This window comes from Myotis myotis, unplaced genomic scaffold (genome assembly GCF_014108235.1).
Source record: "Myotis myotis isolate mMyoMyo1 unplaced genomic scaffold, mMyoMyo1.p scaffold_m19_p_16, whole genome shotgun sequence".
Taxonomy (NCBI): Eukaryota; Metazoa; Chordata; class Mammalia; order Chiroptera; family Vespertilionidae; genus Myotis; species Myotis myotis.
Window position 1 is genome coordinate 29,597,483 of NW_023416320.1, and position 21,623 is coordinate 29,619,105.

Below are 21,623 nucleotides of genomic sequence, written 5' to 3' on the forward strand. Positions count from 1 at the left end.
GGTGGCAGAGCTGGAGCTAGAACTTGGGCTGTTAAAAATTTTCCTTTATTTTTGAAATTCAGGAATAATTGACTTATATTAGTTTCAGGTGTACAACATAGTGGTTCAATATTTGCATTACCACAGTAGGTCTTGATAACATCTATCACTGCACTTAATTACAAATTTTTTCTTGTGATGAGAACTTTTAAGATGCACTCTTTTAGCAACTTTAAATATACAGTACAGTATTAACTATAGTTATCATGCCATATATTACATCTCCAGTACTTATTTATCTTATAACTGGAATTTTATACCTTTTGACCCCTTTCACCCATTTTGTCCATTCCTTACTCCTGTCTCTGGCAACCACCAGTGTATTTATAAGTTTAGTTTTGTTGTTGTTTTTTATTTTTCACATATAAGTGAGATTATATAGTATTCGTCTTCATGTGACTTATTTCACTTAACATAATGAATGCCTTTAGGACCACATGAACCATAATATCTGCATCATCAGGGTATGAGAAGAAGAGAGAATGTAAGGAATCATGAACCTATTTGAAGAAATAATGACTGAAAACTTCCCTAACCTTGTGACTTCACACAAGTCCAGGAAGCACAGAGAGTCCCAAATAAAGTGAACCCAAAGAGGGCCACAGCAAGGTATATCATAATTGAAAATGGCAAAGGTTAAAGTCAAAGAGAGAAACTTAACAGCAAGATAAAGACAGTTACTTACCTTCAAGGGAGCTCCCATTACTGTCAGCTGATTTCTCAACAGAAACATTTCAGGCCAGAAGGGATTGCAATGAAATATTTAAAGTGATGAAAAGCAAGTACCTGCAACCAAGACTACTTTAGTCAGCAAGGCTATCATTTAAAATTGATGGAGAAATTAAGAGCTTCCCAGACAAGAGAAAGCTAAAGTAGTTTGTTACTACCAAACTAGTATTGCAGGAAATGTTAAAAGGAGAAGAGGACTAGTTAAAAGATACAAGTACATACCTATCAGTAATCTCCTTAAGTGTAAATGGCTTAAATGCTCCAATCAAAAGACTTGGATGGTTAAGAAAACAAGACCCATATATGCTGTCGAGAAGAGACATACCTCAGAATGAAAGATACACTCAGACTTAAAGGTATGAAGAAAGTTACTTTATGCTAACGGAATGGGGAAAAAAAGCTGGGGTAGCAGTTCTTATATCAGACAAAATAGACTTTAAAACAAAGGCTATGGTAAGAGACAAAGAATGACAGTACCTAATGATAGATATAACCCCTATAAACATTTCTTTACCCAATATAGAAGCACCTAAATATGTAAAGCAAATCTGGATGGACATAAAAGGAAAGATTTACAGTAATCAGTTACACTAAGGCATTTTAACACCCCATTGACATCAATGGGTAGATCTTCCAGACAGACTACCAAGGACAAGGAAATGGTGGTCTTAAGTGACACACTAGATCAGATTGACTTAATTGATATCTTTAGAGCATTTCATTCCAAAGCAGCAAAATACACATTCTTTTCAAGGGCATATGGAACATTTTCTAAGACAGATCATATGATAGGACACAAAGCATCTTCTCTGACCATAATGGTATGAAATTAGAAATTGATCACAAGAGAAATACTGAAAAACACAAAGACATGGAGGCTAAATAATATGTTACTAAATAATGAATGGGTTAACAGTGAGATCAAGGAAGAAGTCAAATGATACCTGGAAACAAATGAAAATGAGAATACAACAACCCCAAATCTGTGGGACATGGTGAAAGCAGTCCTGGGAAGAAATGGATAGCATTACAGGCCTATCTTAAGAAACAAGAAAAACCTCAAACTAACTTGGCATTTCAAGGAACTAGAAAAATAACAGCAACAAAAGCCCAAAGTGAGTAGAAGACAGGAAATAATAAAGATCAGAACAAAAATAAGTGAAATGGGGTCTATAAAACAATACAAAGGATTGGTGAAACCAAGAGCTGGTTCTTTGAAAAGATAATGTTGACAAACATTTTTTTAAAATATATTTTTTATTGATTTCAGAGAGGAAGGGAGAGAGAGAGAAAAAAACATCAGTGTTGAGAGAGAATCATTGATTGCCTCCTGCATGCCCCCTACTGGGGATTGCACCTACAACCTGGGCATGTGCCCTTAACCGGAATTGAACCCGGGGCCCTTCAATCCACAGGCTAATGCTCTGTTCACTGAGCCAAACAGGCTAGGGCAATGTTGACAGACCTTTAATCAGACTCATCAAGAAAGAAAAGAGAGAGGACCAAAATAAAATCAGAAATGAAAGAAGAGAATAAGAGACACCAAAGAAATATAAAGGGTTGCAAGAAAATATTACAAACTATATGCTAATGAATTTGACAATTTGGACTAAATGGATAAATTCCTAGAAACATACAGTCTTCTAAAACTGAATCAGAAAGCAGAAAATATGAGTAGACAGATTTCAATTATTGAAATTGAAGCAGTAATAAAAAAAAACTCCTAACAAATTAAAGTCCTAGACCAGAATGGTTCACACGTGAATTTTACCAAACATTCAAAGAAGAATTAACACCTATCCTCAAACTATTCAAAAAAAATTCAAGAGAAAGGAAGACTCCCAAGTTCATTTTATGAGGCCAATATTATCTTAATTACAAAACCAGATAAAGACGCTACAATGGAAGAAAGTTATAGGCCAATATACCTGATGAACATAGAGGCAAAAGTCTCAACGAAGTATTAACAAACCAGATCCAGCAATACATAAACAACAACAAAAATCTGAAATACCCATTTCTCTTCTTGGCTTGAGTGTGTTGGTATGTGAGTTATCTCAGAGTTTGTCAGATAACTTCAGTTAATATTTGAAAAAAAAAAAACTTGTATGGGAGAAAATTTAGAATAATTACTCAAGTTGTTTTTTTTTTTTTTAAATATTATTGATTTCAGACAGGAAGGGAGAGGGAGAGAAATAGAAACATCAGTGTTGAGAGGGAATCATTGATTGGCTGCCTCCTGCACCTGCCATACTGGGGATCGAGCCTGCAACCCAGGCATGTGTCCTGACCGGGAATTGAACCATGACCTCCTGGTTTATAATTGATGCTCAACCACTGAGCCGCAGCAGCAGCCGGGCTACTCATTGAGTTTTGAAATGAACCACTGATACAGTTCATTTCTTACAAGTAAAATGTAATCTTTTAGGTTACTGGCAGAACTAAAAATAGAAATAGTATTAAATTACCAGCAGGTACTGAAGGAGCCTGGCTGGAAAAAAATATTTCTCCTCCAGTGTACCTTCAGTTCTCTACTGACAGTGCTGCCAGCTGGGAAAAGAGATATGTAAAGGGCCCGTCTCCATTTCCACAGAGCAGCCAGTAATGGGTGGATGTGGATATGAAAGGTAATAAACTGGTAACCGGATCAAGAGCCTATGTTAAACCCTATACAGTTTAGGATATATTGTTATATTGGGTTTAAAGAAAGTGCCAGGTATTCATCTCAAAATAGCTAAACAGAACTTTAAAGTATATATCCTTGTAATACTTTTTAAAAATGTTTTATACTACAACAACAAACAATTCATGGTGACTAAAAAAAAAAATTGAATAATATAGAAATATTTAAAATGTAAAAATTTACCTCTTATTCTTCAGGTCCTTACTCTCCATTTTGTTCATGTCTTCTGAAGAGAAAACTGTTAATAGTTGGTGTGCAGTGTATTTTCTATATGCAGTTAGTTGACCGTTGATCAATAAGGGTGTTAGGCGCACGGACCACTCTTGCAGAAGAAATCTGAATATAACTTAAGTCGGCCCTCCCCATATTCAGTTTTCAAACTGAAAATGGAAATACAAGTTGACCTTGAGAGGTCAACTGTACATATATTTGTATATTGGGGTGGGCAAAAGTCGGTTTACAGTTGTATTAATACAATAATAAATAATAAAAGAATAAACTTTTGTGTATTCACAGCTGTAAACCTTTTGCCCACCCCTGTATATATGTATTTTCCCCTTGTGATAGAGGCTTTATAGATAGGTAAGCTAGATAAATCACATAACCCTTCTTTCTGATTTTCTAAACTTTTTAAATGAAGGACTTTTGAAGGGAAGTTTAAAGTCTCTGGATATAGTTTGATAGTAGTGGTAAGGAGGGAGAGGAGGTTTGGTAGCCATTAATCAGTAAGCAGTTTTTATATAGCCTAGATGTTCATATTTTCCCATATTTTATGTGTATTTTGCTAGTTGCGGGTACTATTTAAGTTTTGGTGAGAATTAAATTATATAACTTTTCCTTTGTTTTTTCCTTAGAAAAATCCTGCAAAAATGTCACTGTACCCATCTCTTGAGGATCTGAAGGTAGACAAAGTAATTCAGGTACGTTTAAGTTGTTTGAGTGCTTTTTCCCATATATTACGTCATGCATTTTAGTTGCAGGTAAAGCAGAGCAAGAAATTTGAATAGATGTATTTGTTCATGTTCATGCATCATATACTTTTTTCAGTTTATTAATTGCAGACTACATAGTTATAAAAACGCTAGCTATTCCTTTTTATTTTGTGAATTAGTGGGCATGACTAAAATTTAAATACAGCATACTTAAGTTGGTAAGATACACTCCAATTTTTTGATGTTGTAGTTTTGGTTAAAATTTGAATGTTGGGATCTTCAGCTTTGATCAATCTTTAAAATAATTCTCTTCTCTCTGAAGTTAAAAATTACAGAAATAGTGAAGTATACATGCTGCTTATAGAAGAATAGTGATGTGAAAGCACAAGGAAAGTGTTGCGATCTATATCCTTTTAGATGTAGGCAGCAGACATTTCACACGTTCGAGCTCTAAATAACTGTTAGAGATTACAGTATTATCTCATTAAGTCAGAACTTTCTGTGATCCTTCATGTAAGTATTAGCTCTGGAGGCATGTTTCTGCTTAAGAAAGTTTGGGGATCAAGTCTTTCTATTTGTAAATTTTTATTATGCTTTTTTGAAACGGGTGAGTCTATCTTGATTCCTGTTTACTTTCAATTTTATATCTTACAAACTTAGAATTTTTTCAGCTATTGTTTATTGCTTTGACAAGATAACTCAAACTCCTGTTGTACTTTATTTCTAAAATCTTTTTAATATGATATTCTTTCTGAATTGTTTGGTACTTCAAAGCTTCTTATTACTCTAAAGATTATTTTACTTGAGACCTTGATCTCAGTTTATGTGAAGTGAGATTTACTTAATAATTAGTTAATGAGCATAAAAATTTTATTTCATACTTGTGGGAAGTCTTAAGCAACTTGAAGAATACAAGTGTTTTTAGACAAACTGTTAGCCTTTTGAGAGTAAAAAACCTTGGCAGTAATAGTAACAAATATGTGCCTGAGTTATTAACCTTGTAGTAATGTAATGTAATTAAATGTGGTGGGGAGGTCAGTGAACATATTTTTCATCATAGATCTACTATGGATATTAAAGTATGGTTTGTAAAATCTCTCAAATCCATTGTTCAGCTGCCAAGGCTTTGATGCCTCAGTTTTAAGTGGCATGTTCAGTCATCTTAAATGCTCTCTCTCATTTCTTCATTTTTTGTTAGTGTTTTTCTCATGTGGTTTTTATTTCCACAAAGTTCATCTGAACACACACATTTTCTTTTTGAAAAGTCCTTATCTGAAATATTTAGCCTTCAAAGAATAACAGTGAAGCCAATAATGACATCAGCATTAAGTGATAAGGATTTGCAGATGGATCGGAAAGAATCTGTTTTCTTCCTTTCCGTTTCATTTTATTGAACTCTAAATTAACCATAGTTGACTTTGAGCAGAGGGTTTTTATTTTGAAAAGAGCAGAAAAAGAAGGAAAGAGTTCATATTGACAAATGTTAGAAGGCTCTAGTCTACATTAGGCTGACCTACATTAAGAAGCAGCAAATTCTGTGGGGATTTCCATTAGAAGACCTTTTATGTTTCCAGCAAAAAACTGCTTAGAGATAAAATAATGAGGAAAGAGGGGGACATATAGTTGGTTTTTTTAATTCTCACTGGATTTAGAAGTATTCTTAACTACTAAAGTCTTGGGCAGTTTTAGTGTGTGTGTGTGTGTGTGTGGTGTGTATAGTTCTTTTTACACAGTAATTCATACTTAGGTTTATTTTTGTTCTTGAGATGCCCCTGCAAAGGTATTTATTTTCTAATCTTCTGGCCTTTTACACCACAGCAAAGCTAAAATGCAGCTGTAAACTGGCCGTTCATATATAGTAAACTATTCTTACAGTAGCCATTAGTCTGTGTCTTTCCACATCATATAATTCCTGAACCTCTCTATCCATTACAAATTCTTAACAGGAGCCTGTGGTTGCTGTACCTATCTAAAATAAGCTGTTAAGAAACAATGACACAGAGATCCAGTACTTAGTTTTCTAATGTGTGAGCAGAGGGGACAATGACAATTGTAGCTTACAAGCATGGTCTGTCCACATGCTTTCTGTAATGACAGAAACAACATGCCCCAGCAGAAACTGTGCTCGTTGGGGGCGCCCCTTTTAAATAGTTTGAGATTTCAAATGAGTGTAAAAACAGTTTGTACATTTAATGACTCATAGTCCTTAGGCTCTTGTACCATCTTTCATTATACCAGATGACATAATTATATTTGGTTGCAGAGAACTTTTTATATACAGGATGGAGCAAAAATAGGTTTACAATTGTGAGTACACAAAAAGTTTATTCTTATATTATTAATTACTGTATTTTCCATATGAACTGTAAACCTACTTTTGCCACACCCTACATATTCTTACATATTCTTATTTCAGTATTCCTTAGGAATAGTAGCAATGAATGAAAGAATAGAAAATAATAACCAATCTAAAAAGGAATAATTTTTAAAAAAAATATTTTTATTGATTTCAGAGAGGAAGGGAGAGGGAGAGTGGGGGGGGGAGAGAGAGAAATGTGAATGATGAGAGAGAATCATTGATCGACTGCCTCCTGCATTCCCCACACTGGGGATTGAGGCTGCAACCCAGGCATGTGCCCTGACCGGGAATGGAACCATGACCTCCTGGTTCATAAGTCAACACTCAGCCACTGAGCCGTGCTGGCCAGGCTATCTTGTCATTTTTTGTGTCAGTGATAAAGTACATGTTTTGCATACTTTGTAATATTTTTGTATTTAGTATAATGTAGCTGCTTGTTATACTTGTTAAAATGAAGATAAAGTTTATTTCAGTAGAAAATGCCACAATAAATATTAGCAACTTAATATTTAAAATAAATATTTAAATATGTAGGTCTTTTTCTGATATGACTTTTATATGAATACTAGAGGCCCAGTGCACGAAATTCGTGCACTGGGTGGTGTGGGGACGCGCGAGGGTGTCCCTCAGCCCTGCCTGCACCCTCTCCAATCTGGGATCCCTTTCACAATCCGGGACTGCTGGCTCCCAACTGCTCGCCTGCCTGATTGCCCCTAACCACTTCTGCCTGCCAGCCTGATCGACATCTAACTGCTCTCTTGCCAGCCCGATTGCCCCCAACTGCCCTCCCCTGCCGGCCATCTTGTGGCTGTGGGTGCTGCCATCTTTGAGGGCAGGGCAGTCATTTAGCATATTCCCTCTTTATTAAATAGGATGATTGAGCTTTTTTTCTTATGCAGATAAAATATTTTGAAATTCTTAAAGGAACAGTGAAAATATAAAATGGGTGGTCATGCATTTTTAAAATATTACTATATTAATTTGCTACAGCAAACTATGTGGAATGATGCTTAGTCAAGTTTTTTATGATAGTGTTACATATTTAGAATATGAAAAATATTTTTATAGATTTTCTTTAAAAAATATATTATGAAATGTTTGAAACTAAACTTTCTTCAGTACAACTTTAATGTTTTAGTTTCTTTTTGGGAATAATGAATTAAACTTATAAATAAGAACTAGAAGCCTGATGCACGAAATTCGTGTACAGGAAGGGGGGGCGTGTATGTCCCTCAGCTTGGCCTGCACCCTCTTGTAATTCTGATCTCTTGCTCCTAACCACTCGCCTGCTGGCTCCTAACTACTGCTGCTGCTCTCACCAGCTGTGAGCCTGGTTTCTGGCTGAGCAGTGCTCCCGCTGTGGGAGCGCATTGGCCACCAGGGGGCAGCTCCTGCATTGAGTGTATGCTCACTGGTGGTCAGTGCACATCATAGCGACCAATTGTTCTGGTTGTTCTGCTATAAGGGTCGCTGGGCTTTTATACATATAGATTTTAAGTACATATATGACATTGTTAGAATTTTCTTTTCTTTTTCAGGCTCAAAGTGCCTTTTCTGCAAACCCTGCCAACCCAGCAATTTTGTCTGAAGCATCTGCTCCCATCTCTCAAGATGGAAGTAGGTTTATACTTTGGATTCATTCTCCTTAAACAGAAATTTTTAAGCCTTCTTTCTTTGAAATAAGAAATCCAAGATTTAAAATTTTTTATTTAGCATAAAATTGGTGGTTAAAGCTCTAGTAGTAAGAAGAAAAAAAATGTTTATTTCAAAGCCTAAACCTTTAATCAAGAAAGTGAACTATGAATATGAAGATGTGTTTTATGGCTTAATGAAATTAAGTTAATTAAATTTTAACCCTCATAAGTTCATAACTTGAGATTGATGCATTTATGTGGACTGTGCCCATATTGCTGCTCTTAAACTGTCTTCTGTCTTGGGGGCGGAGGGGGTGCTGTGAAATGTCCAACTGCCTTGCCTCCCTTTGGGGGTTGAGGGGCTTTCCCAACTCCTAGAATCTCTACTCAGTCTCCATATCCTTCTCTTTGGTCCCCTTTCCTTCTAATTTTGTGGGGATTCAGGAGAGAACCCCTAAATATGACAAGATACAAAAGGAGTGTTAAGTACATATTTGTGGCCTCATAATATTTATAACTTTGTTTCTTTTAGAAAATCCATTTTATTAAGTTACAAATAAATCATGTACAAAGGATCTTTTGGAAATAGTACCTACCTCTACTACCAAGTTAAACACTGTTAATATTTAAATATACTGGTTCCAAGATTTTATTGGAATGTGGTTAATATATTTTTTAATTGATTTTTTTACAGAGTGGGAGAGGGATAGAGAGTTAGAAACATCAATGAGAGAGAAACATCGATCAGCTGCCTCCTGCACACCCCTTACTGGTGATGTGCCCGCAACTAAGGTACATGCCCCTGACTGGAATCGAACCTGGGGCCCTTCAGTCCGCAGGCCGACGCTCTACCCACTGAGCCAAACTGGTTAGGGCGTTGTTAACATTCTTAAAATGCTATGACACTAAATCAATGTAAAATGTTCGATTTTATTTTAATTGAATTATTTCATAGCCATGTTTATTAAATGTTATAAAGTAACTGCCTCAACAAGTAGACATCTTGCTCAGTTATTCTCCACTGGAGAACCAGTGGTTTTTCACAGAATTGCTCATCAAATCAGTTTATTTTAAGAAAAAGGAAAGGTAAGATAATTTATTTGGAAAAATTATTTCTACCCTTGGGAATTTTTAGAAGCCTAAGATTATTAACCTAAGTAGAAGCCCATTCTAACAGTTTTCATTTTGAATATTATAATGTTTTTTTCTTTATTCACTCATTTATTTATATTAGATCTCTATCCTAAATTGTATCCGGAGCTTTCTCACTACATGGGCCTCAGTTTAAATGGAGAAGAAATAGAGGCAAATATGGCCATGGTCCCTGGAGCACCAACTCAGGGGGTATGTATAGTGAACTAATTTTGAATTGTATAAAATCACACTTTACGCATAAATATAAGCTGTCATCTTTGTGGTTAACTCACAGATTTATAACTTTAACAGTGACCTCTCTTCTCAGAAATTTTAGACTCCCTTCTGAATATCACTTCTAAGTAGTCCATTTCCTTTGTGCTCTTCCCACTTTTCTAATTTATTAGGAGTTAAACAAGCAGATGCCTTGACTAGTCCATTCTCCTTTGTCTTCTGCATGTTTCTTATGTTAATTTGATCCATTCCAGTCCTACTATAACCGTATTCAGAGCTTCTATACTATACTTCTACCCTAGATTATTATAGTAGCCTCTTACATCTTCTCTAGCAACTTCTTATAACAAACAGTACTAAGCCGCTGCTTGAGTAATCATTATGAAGTACAGGTCTATCATATTTGCTCACAATTAAATACCTGATATTTATTTATCAAATATTTATTGCAAACTTGCTTATATCAGTTAGGGTGCATTTGTAGAAACAAATCACAGTAGATATTTTATCAGCGATAACTTAAGAAATTAGACAAAGAGGTTGAAGCATGGAAAAAAGCAAAAATGGAATATCATTATAATTGTGGAAAGTCGTTCCACCTCCTAGGATTGGGGTAGCGTAGGGAAGAGGTTGGAGTTAGCAGAACCTAGAAGCGTGTGGGAAGAAGAGCTCCAGGGAGCCGGGCCTCAGACCTTGGAGGAGAGGCAGTGCTGGTACCTCTGAGAGGTTGCAATAGGCCGGTTCTGGGAGTGTCAGTAAGTTCTGGAAAATGGAATTAACTGCTGCCACCAGGGTTAAGCTCTAGGACCAGGCAATGACGACAGTACCCAGAAGCAAACAAGACAGAGCACTTGTCTCTCCTCCAGCCTTCCAGTCTCCCTCCCTCTAGTGCTTCACGTGATGGATGCTAACCTGAAACCCGCTGATAAAGCAAAACGTTATTTGCACAGTTCAACCCCCAGCATCACCAAGTAGAGTCTAGAAGGGTGGGTTTGGAGCTAACAGACATATTTTGTTACCTGGCACTGCCTACGCCCTTGACTACGCAGTCTATCCCTACACATATACAAATATAACTTCATATGAAGCAATAACAACTTTATAGTGTTCCCTTAAAAGATGCAGTTCTTCATAAAATTGTGGTTCAGTAGGGGGAGTGCAGGAAGGAGACAGCTTATCACGTTTCTCTCTCCCTAACCCTTCCTCTCTAAAAACCAGCGTTTCTCAACCTGTGGGTCGCGACCCCTTTGGGGGTCGAACAACCCTTTCACAGGGGTCGCCTAAGACCATCGGAAAACACATATATAATTACATATTGTTTTTGTGATGAATCACTATGCTTTAATTATGTTCAATTTGTAACAATGAAAATACATCCTGCATATCAGATATTTACATTACAAATCATAACAGTAGCAAAATTATAGTTATGAAGTAGCAACGAAAATCATTTTATGGTTGGGGGTCACCACAACATGAGGAACTGTATTAAAGGGTCGCGGCATTAGGAAGGTTGAGAACCCCTGCTAAAAATCAATAAAAAAAAAAATTAAAAAAAATAAGAAACCAATTTTGGTCAAGAAAACTTGAAAACAATGAGAAACTTGAAATATGGTACCTGGCACAAGTCCCTGCTATTCTAAGGCAGTCTGGTTTGTGCCTACCATTGGCTAATCCCCAGATGTTTATTAAAGGGGATGAGAAATAATATTTGTGGTGTGCAGCACTCACGTAACATGCCCTTTTCTTTTAATCCTCACAATGGCACTGTTGAGGTAAGAACGTTGCCCTTTTATAGAAACTTTAAAGGGGTAAGAAGTTTGCCAAAGATCAGAACATATAAAATAGAACCTCTGGAAAACATTGCATAAGTTTCAAAAGTGCAATATGGCCTTTTAAGTTCTAGGATCATACATTTGAGTTGAAGGCAAGCCAAAGTACATATGAAAAATGGCAGTGAATTCAGAAGGCAGTAGGCAGACAGGAAGTCATTTACTCCATTGAGGTGATAAATGTGGGAAGAAGTGACCTGAGGAATTGGTAAATAAAAACCAGGGTCATTTTTGCATGAATCAAACGATCTGAAGGAAATAATTTCCAGATTACTTTTTGGGAAACCACAACTTGAGTATATTCAAGTTACTCGTTTTAGTTTTGTTTTTTTTGTTTTTTTCATGGAGAATGTTTGTAAATACTGATACATTGTGTATCTTTTTGTCAGCAGTTGGTAGCAAGACCTTCCAGTATGAACTACATGGTGGCTCCTGTAACTGGTAATGATGTTGGCATTCGTAGAGCAGAAATTAAGCAAGGGATTCGTGAAGTCATTTTGTGTAAGGATCAAGATGGAAAAATTGGGCTCAGGCTTAAATCTATAGATAATGTAAGTATTTTTGATGTCTATTTGTCTAAGTAGCTTATAGGACATTAAGTGATTTGTGTTGGAATAATTTAAATTGAAATGCTTTAATAAATTATAATGGTGTATTTATAATTGAGACTACTTTAAATCTAACAAACTTTTCCCACTTGGAGATGCCATACTCTGAAGAAGCAGAGTTGGGACGTCCAACATTACCTTGAAGATTTTTTTCTTTCTTTCTTGAGTCCTCTTCTTGGAATAAAGTTCACTGGTCTGTATATATTATAACATAGTTTATACAAATAGAAATCTGGCATTGAAATAGGGCAAGGGATATGGAAGTTAAGAAAAAACTGACCAGTGAAAATCAGTGGTCTTGTGATGAGTATTTTTAAGCCAAAGAATGATTATTTAACTTGGTATGGAATGGTTTTGCAGTTCTGTTATTGCCATCCTTTAATTTGAATTTAATAGGTCATTTTCTGAGCAAAGGTGACTTTCTAATTAAGGAAGCCATTACTTTACCTTTATAATTGCTTCTCATCTCCTCTTAACTGTACTGAAGAAATTAAACAGGGTTACTCTCTAAGGAAGCACTCAGGATTGTTAAGGACTTGCCCTGATGTATGATTTCGGGTATTGCCTTATTGGGTTCCTTTTTAGTATTGAGACCTCAGCTCATTGTGTCCAACCTTTTCACATAGAAAATGAGCATGACACATACTATTGGCTTATGACCGAGGCTGATCTTGGCAGGAGCCCCAACCCTGCCTGCCTACCCAGGGGCTGAGGACATCGATGCCTTTGAACATTCCTAGCTTATTGAAGACACATCAGGGTGCTTCTTTGGGAAGCTCTGACTTCGCTCTCTCCTTTTTCAGTGAATGAAGTATTTTCTGTCCCTTGTGCCAGGGTTTCTTTTCCGCACCTTCCTTTGTTCTAAAGAGACAAGATATTCTTCATAGGCCCCTACCCCCCACTGCAGTTATCCTTCCAGTGGGTTTGTCCATTTGGACAAAACTCCGTTGTCAGACCACTTACAGATGCTGCCTAGTTTTCCTGAACTGCCTAAACTGAAGTCGCAGACACACGACAGAGGTCAAGTCTGACCCAGCTTAAGATGGTAGAAAGGGTCTAGTCTTGTAGATGCTTTCATATTTTGTCAGGTTCATTCTTCTATACTTGTTTATATTTTATTCATCTGAGTTAGAGTTTATAGAAGTAAAAATATCTTAAAACATATTTGAGTTTTCTGTATTTCATAGTGGATTCTTTATAAGAACTGGAGTGGTATTGAATATGCCCACCTTTTTAAGCTGTTAAATAAACCCTACTCTTAATTATGCATAATTTAGCAAGTGGATAAAGGAATCCTTCAGCTCAAAAAGTGAGTTAGGACCTTAAACTATCACTTTTTAAACTGTAAAAGAAATCACAAAACTTCTAACACTTGATTTGCTTTCCCCCTAAATAATGATCATGTGGCCAAAACCTATTCAGTATTGTCAGACTCGGATGTAACAGCTATTATAGTAAACCTTTGTTTTCCGTAGTCTTTTTATTCCAAAATGAAAGGAGTGATTGAGGATGGGTAGATGGGTCATGAATTGAGGTATAAATTATTACTGAGATCTGACCTTTTTGCCTTCTTGGGATTCTTGCCTTGATAAAATTTTCAATTTCTTTTTTGGGGGTAACACACATACTTACGTAATTTTTTTTAACACATTTCGTACCGCTCAGGAGTTTTCTCGTGTTTCGCGCACCATCTGTTAGGGACTGCTCACGAGTGTTCTCGTTTTTCACGCCCATGGAAAAAGGAGCGAATCTAGATACTTTCGTAAATTTTGTTTGGTCCCTCTTCATAGAGGAAAATGTTTTACGCAGTACCATACGTTAAAAAAGTACTAGGAACTTTAATTGTTTAATTGTTTTTGTAAATAAAAATGTTATAATTATTGAAAAAACAACACCTAAAGTGCATTATGGTGATTTAAATAACGTGCAGTTTGCCCAAAAACGTGCGGTCCCTGGCGTATGTCTTAGAGATTTCTATGCGGTACGCAATGTGTTAAAATTACTAAAGTAGACTCCTAACCTAAACGGTCTTAATTTTCCATCATTTTAAAACTATATCATAACAGTGCTAAATGACCAAAGTTATTTTCTTATTCTCTAGGGCATATTTGTTCAGCTTGTCCAGGCAAATTCTCCAGCCTCATTAGTTGGTCTGAGATTCGGGGACCAAGTGCTGCAGATCAACGGGGAAAACTGTGCAGGCTGGAGCTCGGATAAAGCACACAAGGTGCTCAAGCAGGCTTTTGGAGAGAAGATTACTATGACTATTCGTGACAGGTAAGTTGACTGGACAGTTCAAATGGAAATTTAAGACCAGTTTCCCTTTTTCTTGGGCTTTTTGGATTCTGTGAATATAATATTTATTTTGTTGCAGAAAATAATCAAATGTTACTGATGAGCCTTAGAGTCTTAAAATTTGTGTGGTGCAGATTTTTCTTACATAGTTTGGTTTTTTTAAAAATAGTGTTTTGATTTTGCATACACTTTTATTTCAGAGCTTACAGAAATTCATCCTCTAAGAAGTTACTTTCCTATCTTAATCTGTTTCTGTAGAAAATAGAAAATGGACATTGGAAAAGTGAGCAGCATGCATCTTGGGGCTCTTTCTAATTTACTACTTAGACACCCAGTCTCCAGGGTGGAAGTGCCAGGGTCCCTGCATAACTCCAAGTCTCTACAAGTTCCAAAAACAGACCTGGCTTTTTGCCTGGTTATGAAGCTCTAGTTGTCAGGGTGGGAAGATGGGACATTTTATTTAGCAGTTAGTCCGTTTAAAACGTAAACATTTAGCACATGAAATCTGGGCATCCATTTATTTTCTTGCCCCAGCCCTCACAAGTGTTAAGGGTGGGCCTCTGTCATATTGTTAGAGTTAGCTTTAGAGTTTTTCTTCTAAAACTATTATTTCTTGTGTTTCTAGTTTCTCACATGTGGAAGGTACTTAGTAAACATTTTATAGATGAATACCATTTTTGCTTTATATCTAAGGAAAAGAGTAATAGTAATAACGTGGACCAATAGGAAGAGATGACTGTTCTGAATTTTATGAAAGCACAGGTTTATCAGAAAACCCATGTGATGACATGGCAGCAGAATTATAGAAAGGTGAGCAAGTATAACTGGCATGATAGAGCTGGCTGCCTTATTGTAATAGCTACATGTCTTCCTTTCTAAAAGGAACTTTCTAGAAGCCATTTAAGTCTTGGATACTTAAAAGAAGGAAATATTAGTAGTTTAGGCAAACCATAATGGATAAATTAAAAGAAAAATACAGTCGACCCTTGAGCATGAGTTTGAACTGTGCGGGTCCACTATGGATTTATGGGCCTAGCACACTTGCGCTGCACCACTCTGCTCTCTACCACTATGGATTTAAATTAATATGGGGACCTGCGCAGTTCAACCTGTATGGTACAGGGTCAACTTTTTTGAGCCACTGTTGGCAATCTGCAAATGAGGATGGCTGATGATAGTTTATGCAGAGTCAAAAGTTCTCTGCAGATTTTTGACTGCTTGGAGGGTCAGTGCTCCTAACCCCCTGCATTGTTGAAGGATCAGCTGTAATCTTTTATGCTAAGATATTCTCTGAATGTACAGTATCACAGCCAAACTTAGTTGCTCCTATTGGAAACACTGAGTTTATGATAACAAAACAACTAGTATGGCAGAATAGAAGTCCATTAAAATGTTTACTGTGCAATTTTCAATTGAATCCATTATGTTTTACAGGCCCTTTGAACGCACAATTACTATGCATAAGGATAGTACCGGGCATGTTGGTTTTATCTTTAAAAATGGAAAAATAACATCCATAGTAAAAGACAGTTCTGCAGCCAGAAATGGTCTTCTCACAGAACATAACATCTGTGAAATTAATGGACAGAATGTCATTGGGTTGAAGGTAAAGAACTTGTTTTTTGTCTATTCAGATGTTGCTGTTTTCATATTGACCCCCAAAATATAGCGATACAGTGGTAGATATGTGATGCGGGGATCTGGGGTTCTGGCTGTACTCAGGCCACTCAAAGGAGTTATCTGGGCTATTACCAGGAATTATTTATTGTTCCTATAACAAGGGGCTGGAGTAGATGATCTCTGAAGTCCCTTGAACTAGAATTTTATGGAGACATAGGCATTAAAGGTTTGATGGCATTTTTAATGAATGCTTGTACAACTTTTCCAATTTGGGTTATGGGCAACAAGTAATAGTTTCTATTCAAATTCCTGAGTAAGACTCTTTTAAGATCTAAAGGATTTCATTATAATCTGCTTATTTCATAATCTTTGGTTAACTGAGGGGATATTGTAATAATCTTAAGATTGTGATTCTACACTAAACTTGGTAAGGAAAACTAGAAAAAAATTGTAAATACCAAGAGTCAGGATTTTAGATTAGCAAAACATAAGAGGACGTATTTCTTTAAAAAGAATAACAATTTTATGTTTTCAATAGGACTCTCAAGTTGCAGACATATTGTCAACATCTGGGACTGTAGTTACTATTACAATCATGCCTGCTTTTATCTTTGAACATATTATTAAACGGTAAGTAGACACAGTTCTTTAACTTGATGCTTATGCTAATGTGACTTAAAGGCAAGCACAGTACAGATATATTAATTCCCAAACTTTTGGTTCTTTACCTAAGGGGTGACATTGGAGTAAATTATTTAAAATCAGAGGATTTGGTTGGTAAGGATGACCCCTTACAATTTTTCTAAGCTTGGAATAAAATTCATTACACACTGGAAATTTTGACATTTCCTACTAGGAAAAGGATATACGAGCAGATTTGGGCAAACTTTCCCTTCAGCTTCCGAAAATGGACTGGTTGCACGCTGCCTATAGTTCCTCTGCTCAGTAGAATTTACTCGTGGTTCATGATGACAAATTCTTACTGGGTGTTAGGAGTCACAGTTTTTACTCTCTCGAGCATTGCGGGAGGCAGGTAACGGGAAGACTGGAAAGCTGAGAAAGGAGACTAGAAAAGGGGCAGCATGGGTTACCCTTCCCTGGAGCTTTTAAAATCCTGGCTCTAGCAGAACTGTTTTTGCCAACTTAGAATCCTTTTTTTCAGGATCTATTTTGCATATGGAAATAGGCGGATAATGTAGTTTTGTTAGTTTCAGGTGCTAGGTAGAAAGCAGCTAGCTACTTTTGGGGTATAAAAAAAGGAGTTACTGTCGAATAAGTGATAGCTGTCCCCCAGTTTGCCTCCCAGTTCATAACAGCATTTTTTAAAAAAATCATCAGCCTTAATATACAAAAATATACAAAGACTTACTTGTATCTTATCTAACTTTTCTAGCCAAGATACAGATAGTCTTTCACAGTGGACATTTGCAAAACAAATAGATTACATGAGACCCTTAAATCAGAACTCATTAAAAAGACCGCCCCCCCCACCATCCCACTTGATGCTTCATGCTAATAGCTGCTAAGTTTGAATTGGAGTTTTCTTGGATCAACATAATGACTCTCTTGTAGGATGGCACCAAGCATTATCAAAAGCCTGATGGACCACACCATTCCTGAGGTTTAAAAGTCACAACACAATGGAAACTTGGCTGAATTTCTCCAGTTTACTTCTTTGGCAACTTCACTCGATATTATGCACAGGAAGCTTCCTAGGAGCCAGAGAGCATATGCTGCATGAGGTCCTTTCTGTCTTACAGTATGGCTGGGAATCTAACTGTTTGATCTGATAATAATTGTTCAGACTTCAAAATAGTTGTAGCCTTATCCTGGTTTTACAGATGTGAAACTCTCAAAATCAAGAGACTTACTTTCATAGATTAGTTTCTCTACTGGAAACCTGATGCTTTCACAAGCCATTATGATTAGAATGACTGATGCAGGCTTAGCTTTGTATTGGAGCCAGTCACCTTTGTCCTATAAGTCAAGTAGTGCTGTTACTTTAGTTCTATGGTATATTTGCATTTTTACTGTTACCATAGGACATTTAGAATGATTGCTTTCGATAGTTGTTTGTGTTGTTTTTTTTTGTTATCTCTGTGTGTAGTGTGTTTCTGTAAACACCAATTAAATAACACTGGTTTCATTCCATGTAGGAAGCATTAAACAATGTATGCAAGTTGTATTAATTATCATTAAATTTTAACTACCTTCACTTAATATGCTTGAACTGCTGCCTTAAGCATCTAGAAGAAAAGCCAAAATATAACTATTGCTGCCTTTCTAATACCCATAATGCAGTTCCATATTAAACTGACATGTACGTTAGCCCAGAACAAGAGCTATATGTATAGCGTAGCTGCTTAGATGCATTTGAGATTTTCTAGTTAGAGTCATTGTGTAATGAATGCAACTACTTCTCATAGTTCCTGGTATCATTTTCTGATAAATGAATTACTATATATTTAATGTAAAAATTCTTAATACTAAGTAGAATAAACTTTTGACTTTTTTTCATTCATAGGTTATATCACTTAACTGCTTTGGGATGGTCTTACAAACCATGTTGTCCTGGTGATTTGTTCTATTTCCTAACTTTGCCCTGAAAACAAAATGGCATTGACACTTTATCCTGATTTTTCTTTTTCTCTTTGGTTTCTGCCTATTCCAATTAAATATGTATGTATAAATAAAGTCAAAATTTAGCCAGACTGTCTATTGCACCTTTTGGAAACTGTCCATGGCTTTCACTAAACTAGTACATGACCTAGAAAACGGACATGTGAAATTCACCTGGGACTTGTGGTGGGAGTCCTCTCTGCAGCAGCTGACATCCAGGGGTCCCGAAAAGGCCCTCTGCTAGGGGAGAAGCTGATGGACAGGTCTGCAGCCATCAAGGTGAGCACCAGGACTTGGGTGAGGCTGTAGATTCTCCCTAGCGATACTTGAGACCAAGTAATGTTTAATGGCACTTAAAACTGACTGAAAATTCTATCATCCTAGAATGAGTCCTAGTCTGACTCAAGTTTTCCCCTATGCCATACTGCCTGCAAGATAAAACTATTTTTAAAGAGTATAGAAAAATTTTAAATCCTATATTATTGTGGTTTAGAAAAGAAAAGTGTTACTGCTTTGCAGCTTACCTTGTTTGAAATTTAGCAAAGCAAACCAGTGTTGCCCAGTTTGATGATCTACTTTGCTGTCTGGACTTGGATCTGAAGATGGTTCCAAGTGTAAGAACAACATTCACATCACTAAGTATGGTTTTCTAGGAGGATCAATACTTGAAGTTCTTAAAAAGTCCTAGTTATTGTAGTAAGAAAACGAAAACGTTGCATTACAGAAAAATATTTTTAATGTAGAAAAGATGAGCATTTAATAGTTATCATGAAATAAACTGTTCCTGTACACAGTAAACTTACTGCTGTAAGAACGGCCATTCCTTCCCCGGGTCCCTGGAATCTGGGGACAGTAGGTTATAGAAAGTAACCACACCATGAAAACACCCAGAACCCAGGGGGCAGCAATGGTGTAAATCAGGAAGACAAAGTAGTGGCTCAGGAGTAGAGAATACGGCACATTTTCTTGGAAAATTCTAAATTGTTAAGTGCTTTCTGAATGTTCCCCAGCCCAATTTAGCATCTCTGCCACTCAAACCTGTCTTCTGACCATCATCATACTGGGATGATCATCTGCCTTACAAATGTTAATGTTCCTCCCTAACAGTGCTGTACCTTTACCTTCCTTTCAGGATGGCAACTAACAATTTTCAGTGACGTCACCATGACTTAGAAAGTTTAAAACCACAAATTTCTTATGTGGTAAAACTTCTAATACTACCATTGCACTTTCACCAGTTCATTTAAAAGTTTGGCTTAAAAACACATTAAATAGAGTTTTTAACATTCAGGAGAGGAAAAGGCACTTAATACTGCAATTTCCAGAACATAATTTTTCTGTCTTCCCCTCCTGTGATGATACTGCTACACTGTTCATTCATCCATATACAGGTCACAGCACCTACAAGGAAAAGACACTGGTTAGGGATGGAGTTGACAGAAGGTCCCCAAAGATACACTAAGAAGTGCTGTACTCTCTTATCTGATAACTGCTTAGTCCGAGGAATTTGTGAGGAATAGAAACCATGTATATAAGTAAAGCTAAAAGAACTGGGAATTATGGGTACAGGACAGAATGCAGGTATTATGTACTAACAAAAATCAGGAAGCAGATAAGGGAGAGAATTGGTGTTAATCTGATGATTTACATCTATTTCTATCGGAAAGAGTAAAAATGTTAAAGCTAGTAAGTTGGTGGAAAAGGCATAGATACATCATTTTATAAAGTTAAGAAGCACTAACCCTATAAAACTGGGTGACAGGGAAGAGAGGAAGGTGAGAAGTTACTGTTCACAGTGAGAAGGTAGCAGATACTTTTAACCATTGACACTAGAAGAATTCAAAGCCATAAACCTTCCAAATGATCAGGAGAAAACAATGCAAACGTAAGCAAATATAGTGAATCTCCAGAAATCTAAGTGAAAAGACATATGACACTATTATGCAAACATCCTCTCAACAAGACACACCCTGGACTGAAACTGGAAAAGTCCTCTAAGGAAGACAAGTGGGGGGTAGGAGACAGTGGTGGGAATTTGACAGCTTTTCTCGTAGTTCATTATATTGTTTCTAACTGTATTAAAAAATATTATAGCTTTTACAATGGCTTTTAATTCTCCATATGGAAGTTAATGTAAAAACTTCCTTTTTGGAGTCAAATGTCCATCAACATAAATCTAAATTCTGAAGGACTCAAGAGATACAGGCCAGCCAGGATGCTGTAGGGGAATGTTAGAGCCCAGAGGGCACAGGGGCTGAAAGAAAAGCAAGTTTGAATATTAACTGTATCCTGCTACTTGACTGAATTTGTTTATCAGATCTAATAGTTTTTGGTGGAATCTTTAGGATTCTCTCTATATAGTATGTCATCTGCAAATAATAACAGTTTTACTTCTTCCTCCCCAGTATGGGTATCTGTTTCTCTCTGATTGCTGTGGCTAGGACTGCGGGAAAGCAGGTTTGAGTTCGGTATTTGGGGAAGAAAGGTCAGGCTAATTAAAAACCCCTTACCTTTATGTCCCTGTATTCTCTCACAGAGTTTTCCTCCGAGGAGGTCCCAAACAAGAAGTTCACCAGACTGACTTCCGGATAAAACAGTATTTCCATCCCAGATAAAGCACCTGCAAGAATAATCTCTATATAAAAGCCTAATATGCAAAGTGTCCCCTCGGGAGTTCAATCGCTAGCTATGACGTGTGCTGACCACCAGGGGACTGTGCAGAACAAAGGAAGTTCCCCCACCATCAGCCACTAGGGACCCTACCTGTGCATGGTTTTTGTGCACTGGGCCTCTAGTTTAGAAATAATCATTTCATTATTCATCATGAAGGAAGAGCTATATTATTCTGGCCAAAGTAAGCCCAAAGGCACATGCTCACGAACTTGTGTGTAAATGTCTTCACCGT

At 36.7% G+C, this 21,623-nt stretch overlaps 2 protein-coding genes across 14 annotated transcripts in view; one reads left to right on the plus strand and one right to left on the minus strand.

Annotated features, from left to right (window-relative positions):
- The window catches only part of LOC118670866 (syndecan binding protein), a 28,349-nt gene extending 9,534 nt beyond the window's left edge, over window positions 1-18,815 (plus strand). Inside the window, exons 1-9 of one of the 7 annotated variants that reach the window (XM_036338311.1) lie at window positions 502-648; window positions 4,306-4,371; window positions 8,281-8,359; window positions 9,611-9,720; window positions 11,966-12,127; window positions 14,286-14,461; window positions 15,914-16,085; window positions 16,638-16,729; window positions 18,624-18,815. In XM_036338311.1, coding sequence (XP_036194204.1) covers window positions 4,321-4,371; window positions 8,281-8,359; window positions 9,611-9,720; window positions 11,966-12,127; window positions 14,286-14,461; window positions 15,914-16,085; window positions 16,638-16,729; window positions 18,624-18,705 — 924 coding nt within the window. In that variant the 5' untranslated portion in view covers window positions 502-648; window positions 4,306-4,320 and the 3' untranslated portion in view covers window positions 18,706-18,815. Of the gene's footprint in view, window positions 1-501; window positions 649-4,305; window positions 4,372-8,280; window positions 8,360-9,610; window positions 9,721-11,965; window positions 12,128-14,285; window positions 14,462-15,913; window positions 16,086-16,637; window positions 16,730-17,671 lie in introns of those variants that run through there. The other 6 variants (XM_036338310.1, XM_036338312.1, XM_036338314.1 and 3 more) reach the window with 6 other exon arrangements.
- A 616-nt stretch (window positions 18,816-19,431) lies between these two features.
- The window catches only part of NSMAF (neutral sphingomyelinase activation associated factor), a 44,001-nt gene continuing 41,809 nt past the window's right edge, over window positions 19,432-21,623 (minus strand). For all 7 annotated transcript variants that reach the window (XM_036338307.1, XM_036338305.1, XM_036338306.1 and 4 more), the window contains 2 exons: window positions 21,229-21,338; window positions 19,432-20,119 (listed from right to left, as the gene is read on the minus strand). In XM_036338307.1, coding sequence (XP_036194200.1) covers window positions 20,025-20,119; window positions 21,229-21,338 — 205 coding nt within the window. In that variant the 3' untranslated portion in view covers window positions 19,432-20,024. The remainder of the gene's footprint in view (window positions 20,120-21,228; window positions 21,339-21,623) is intronic.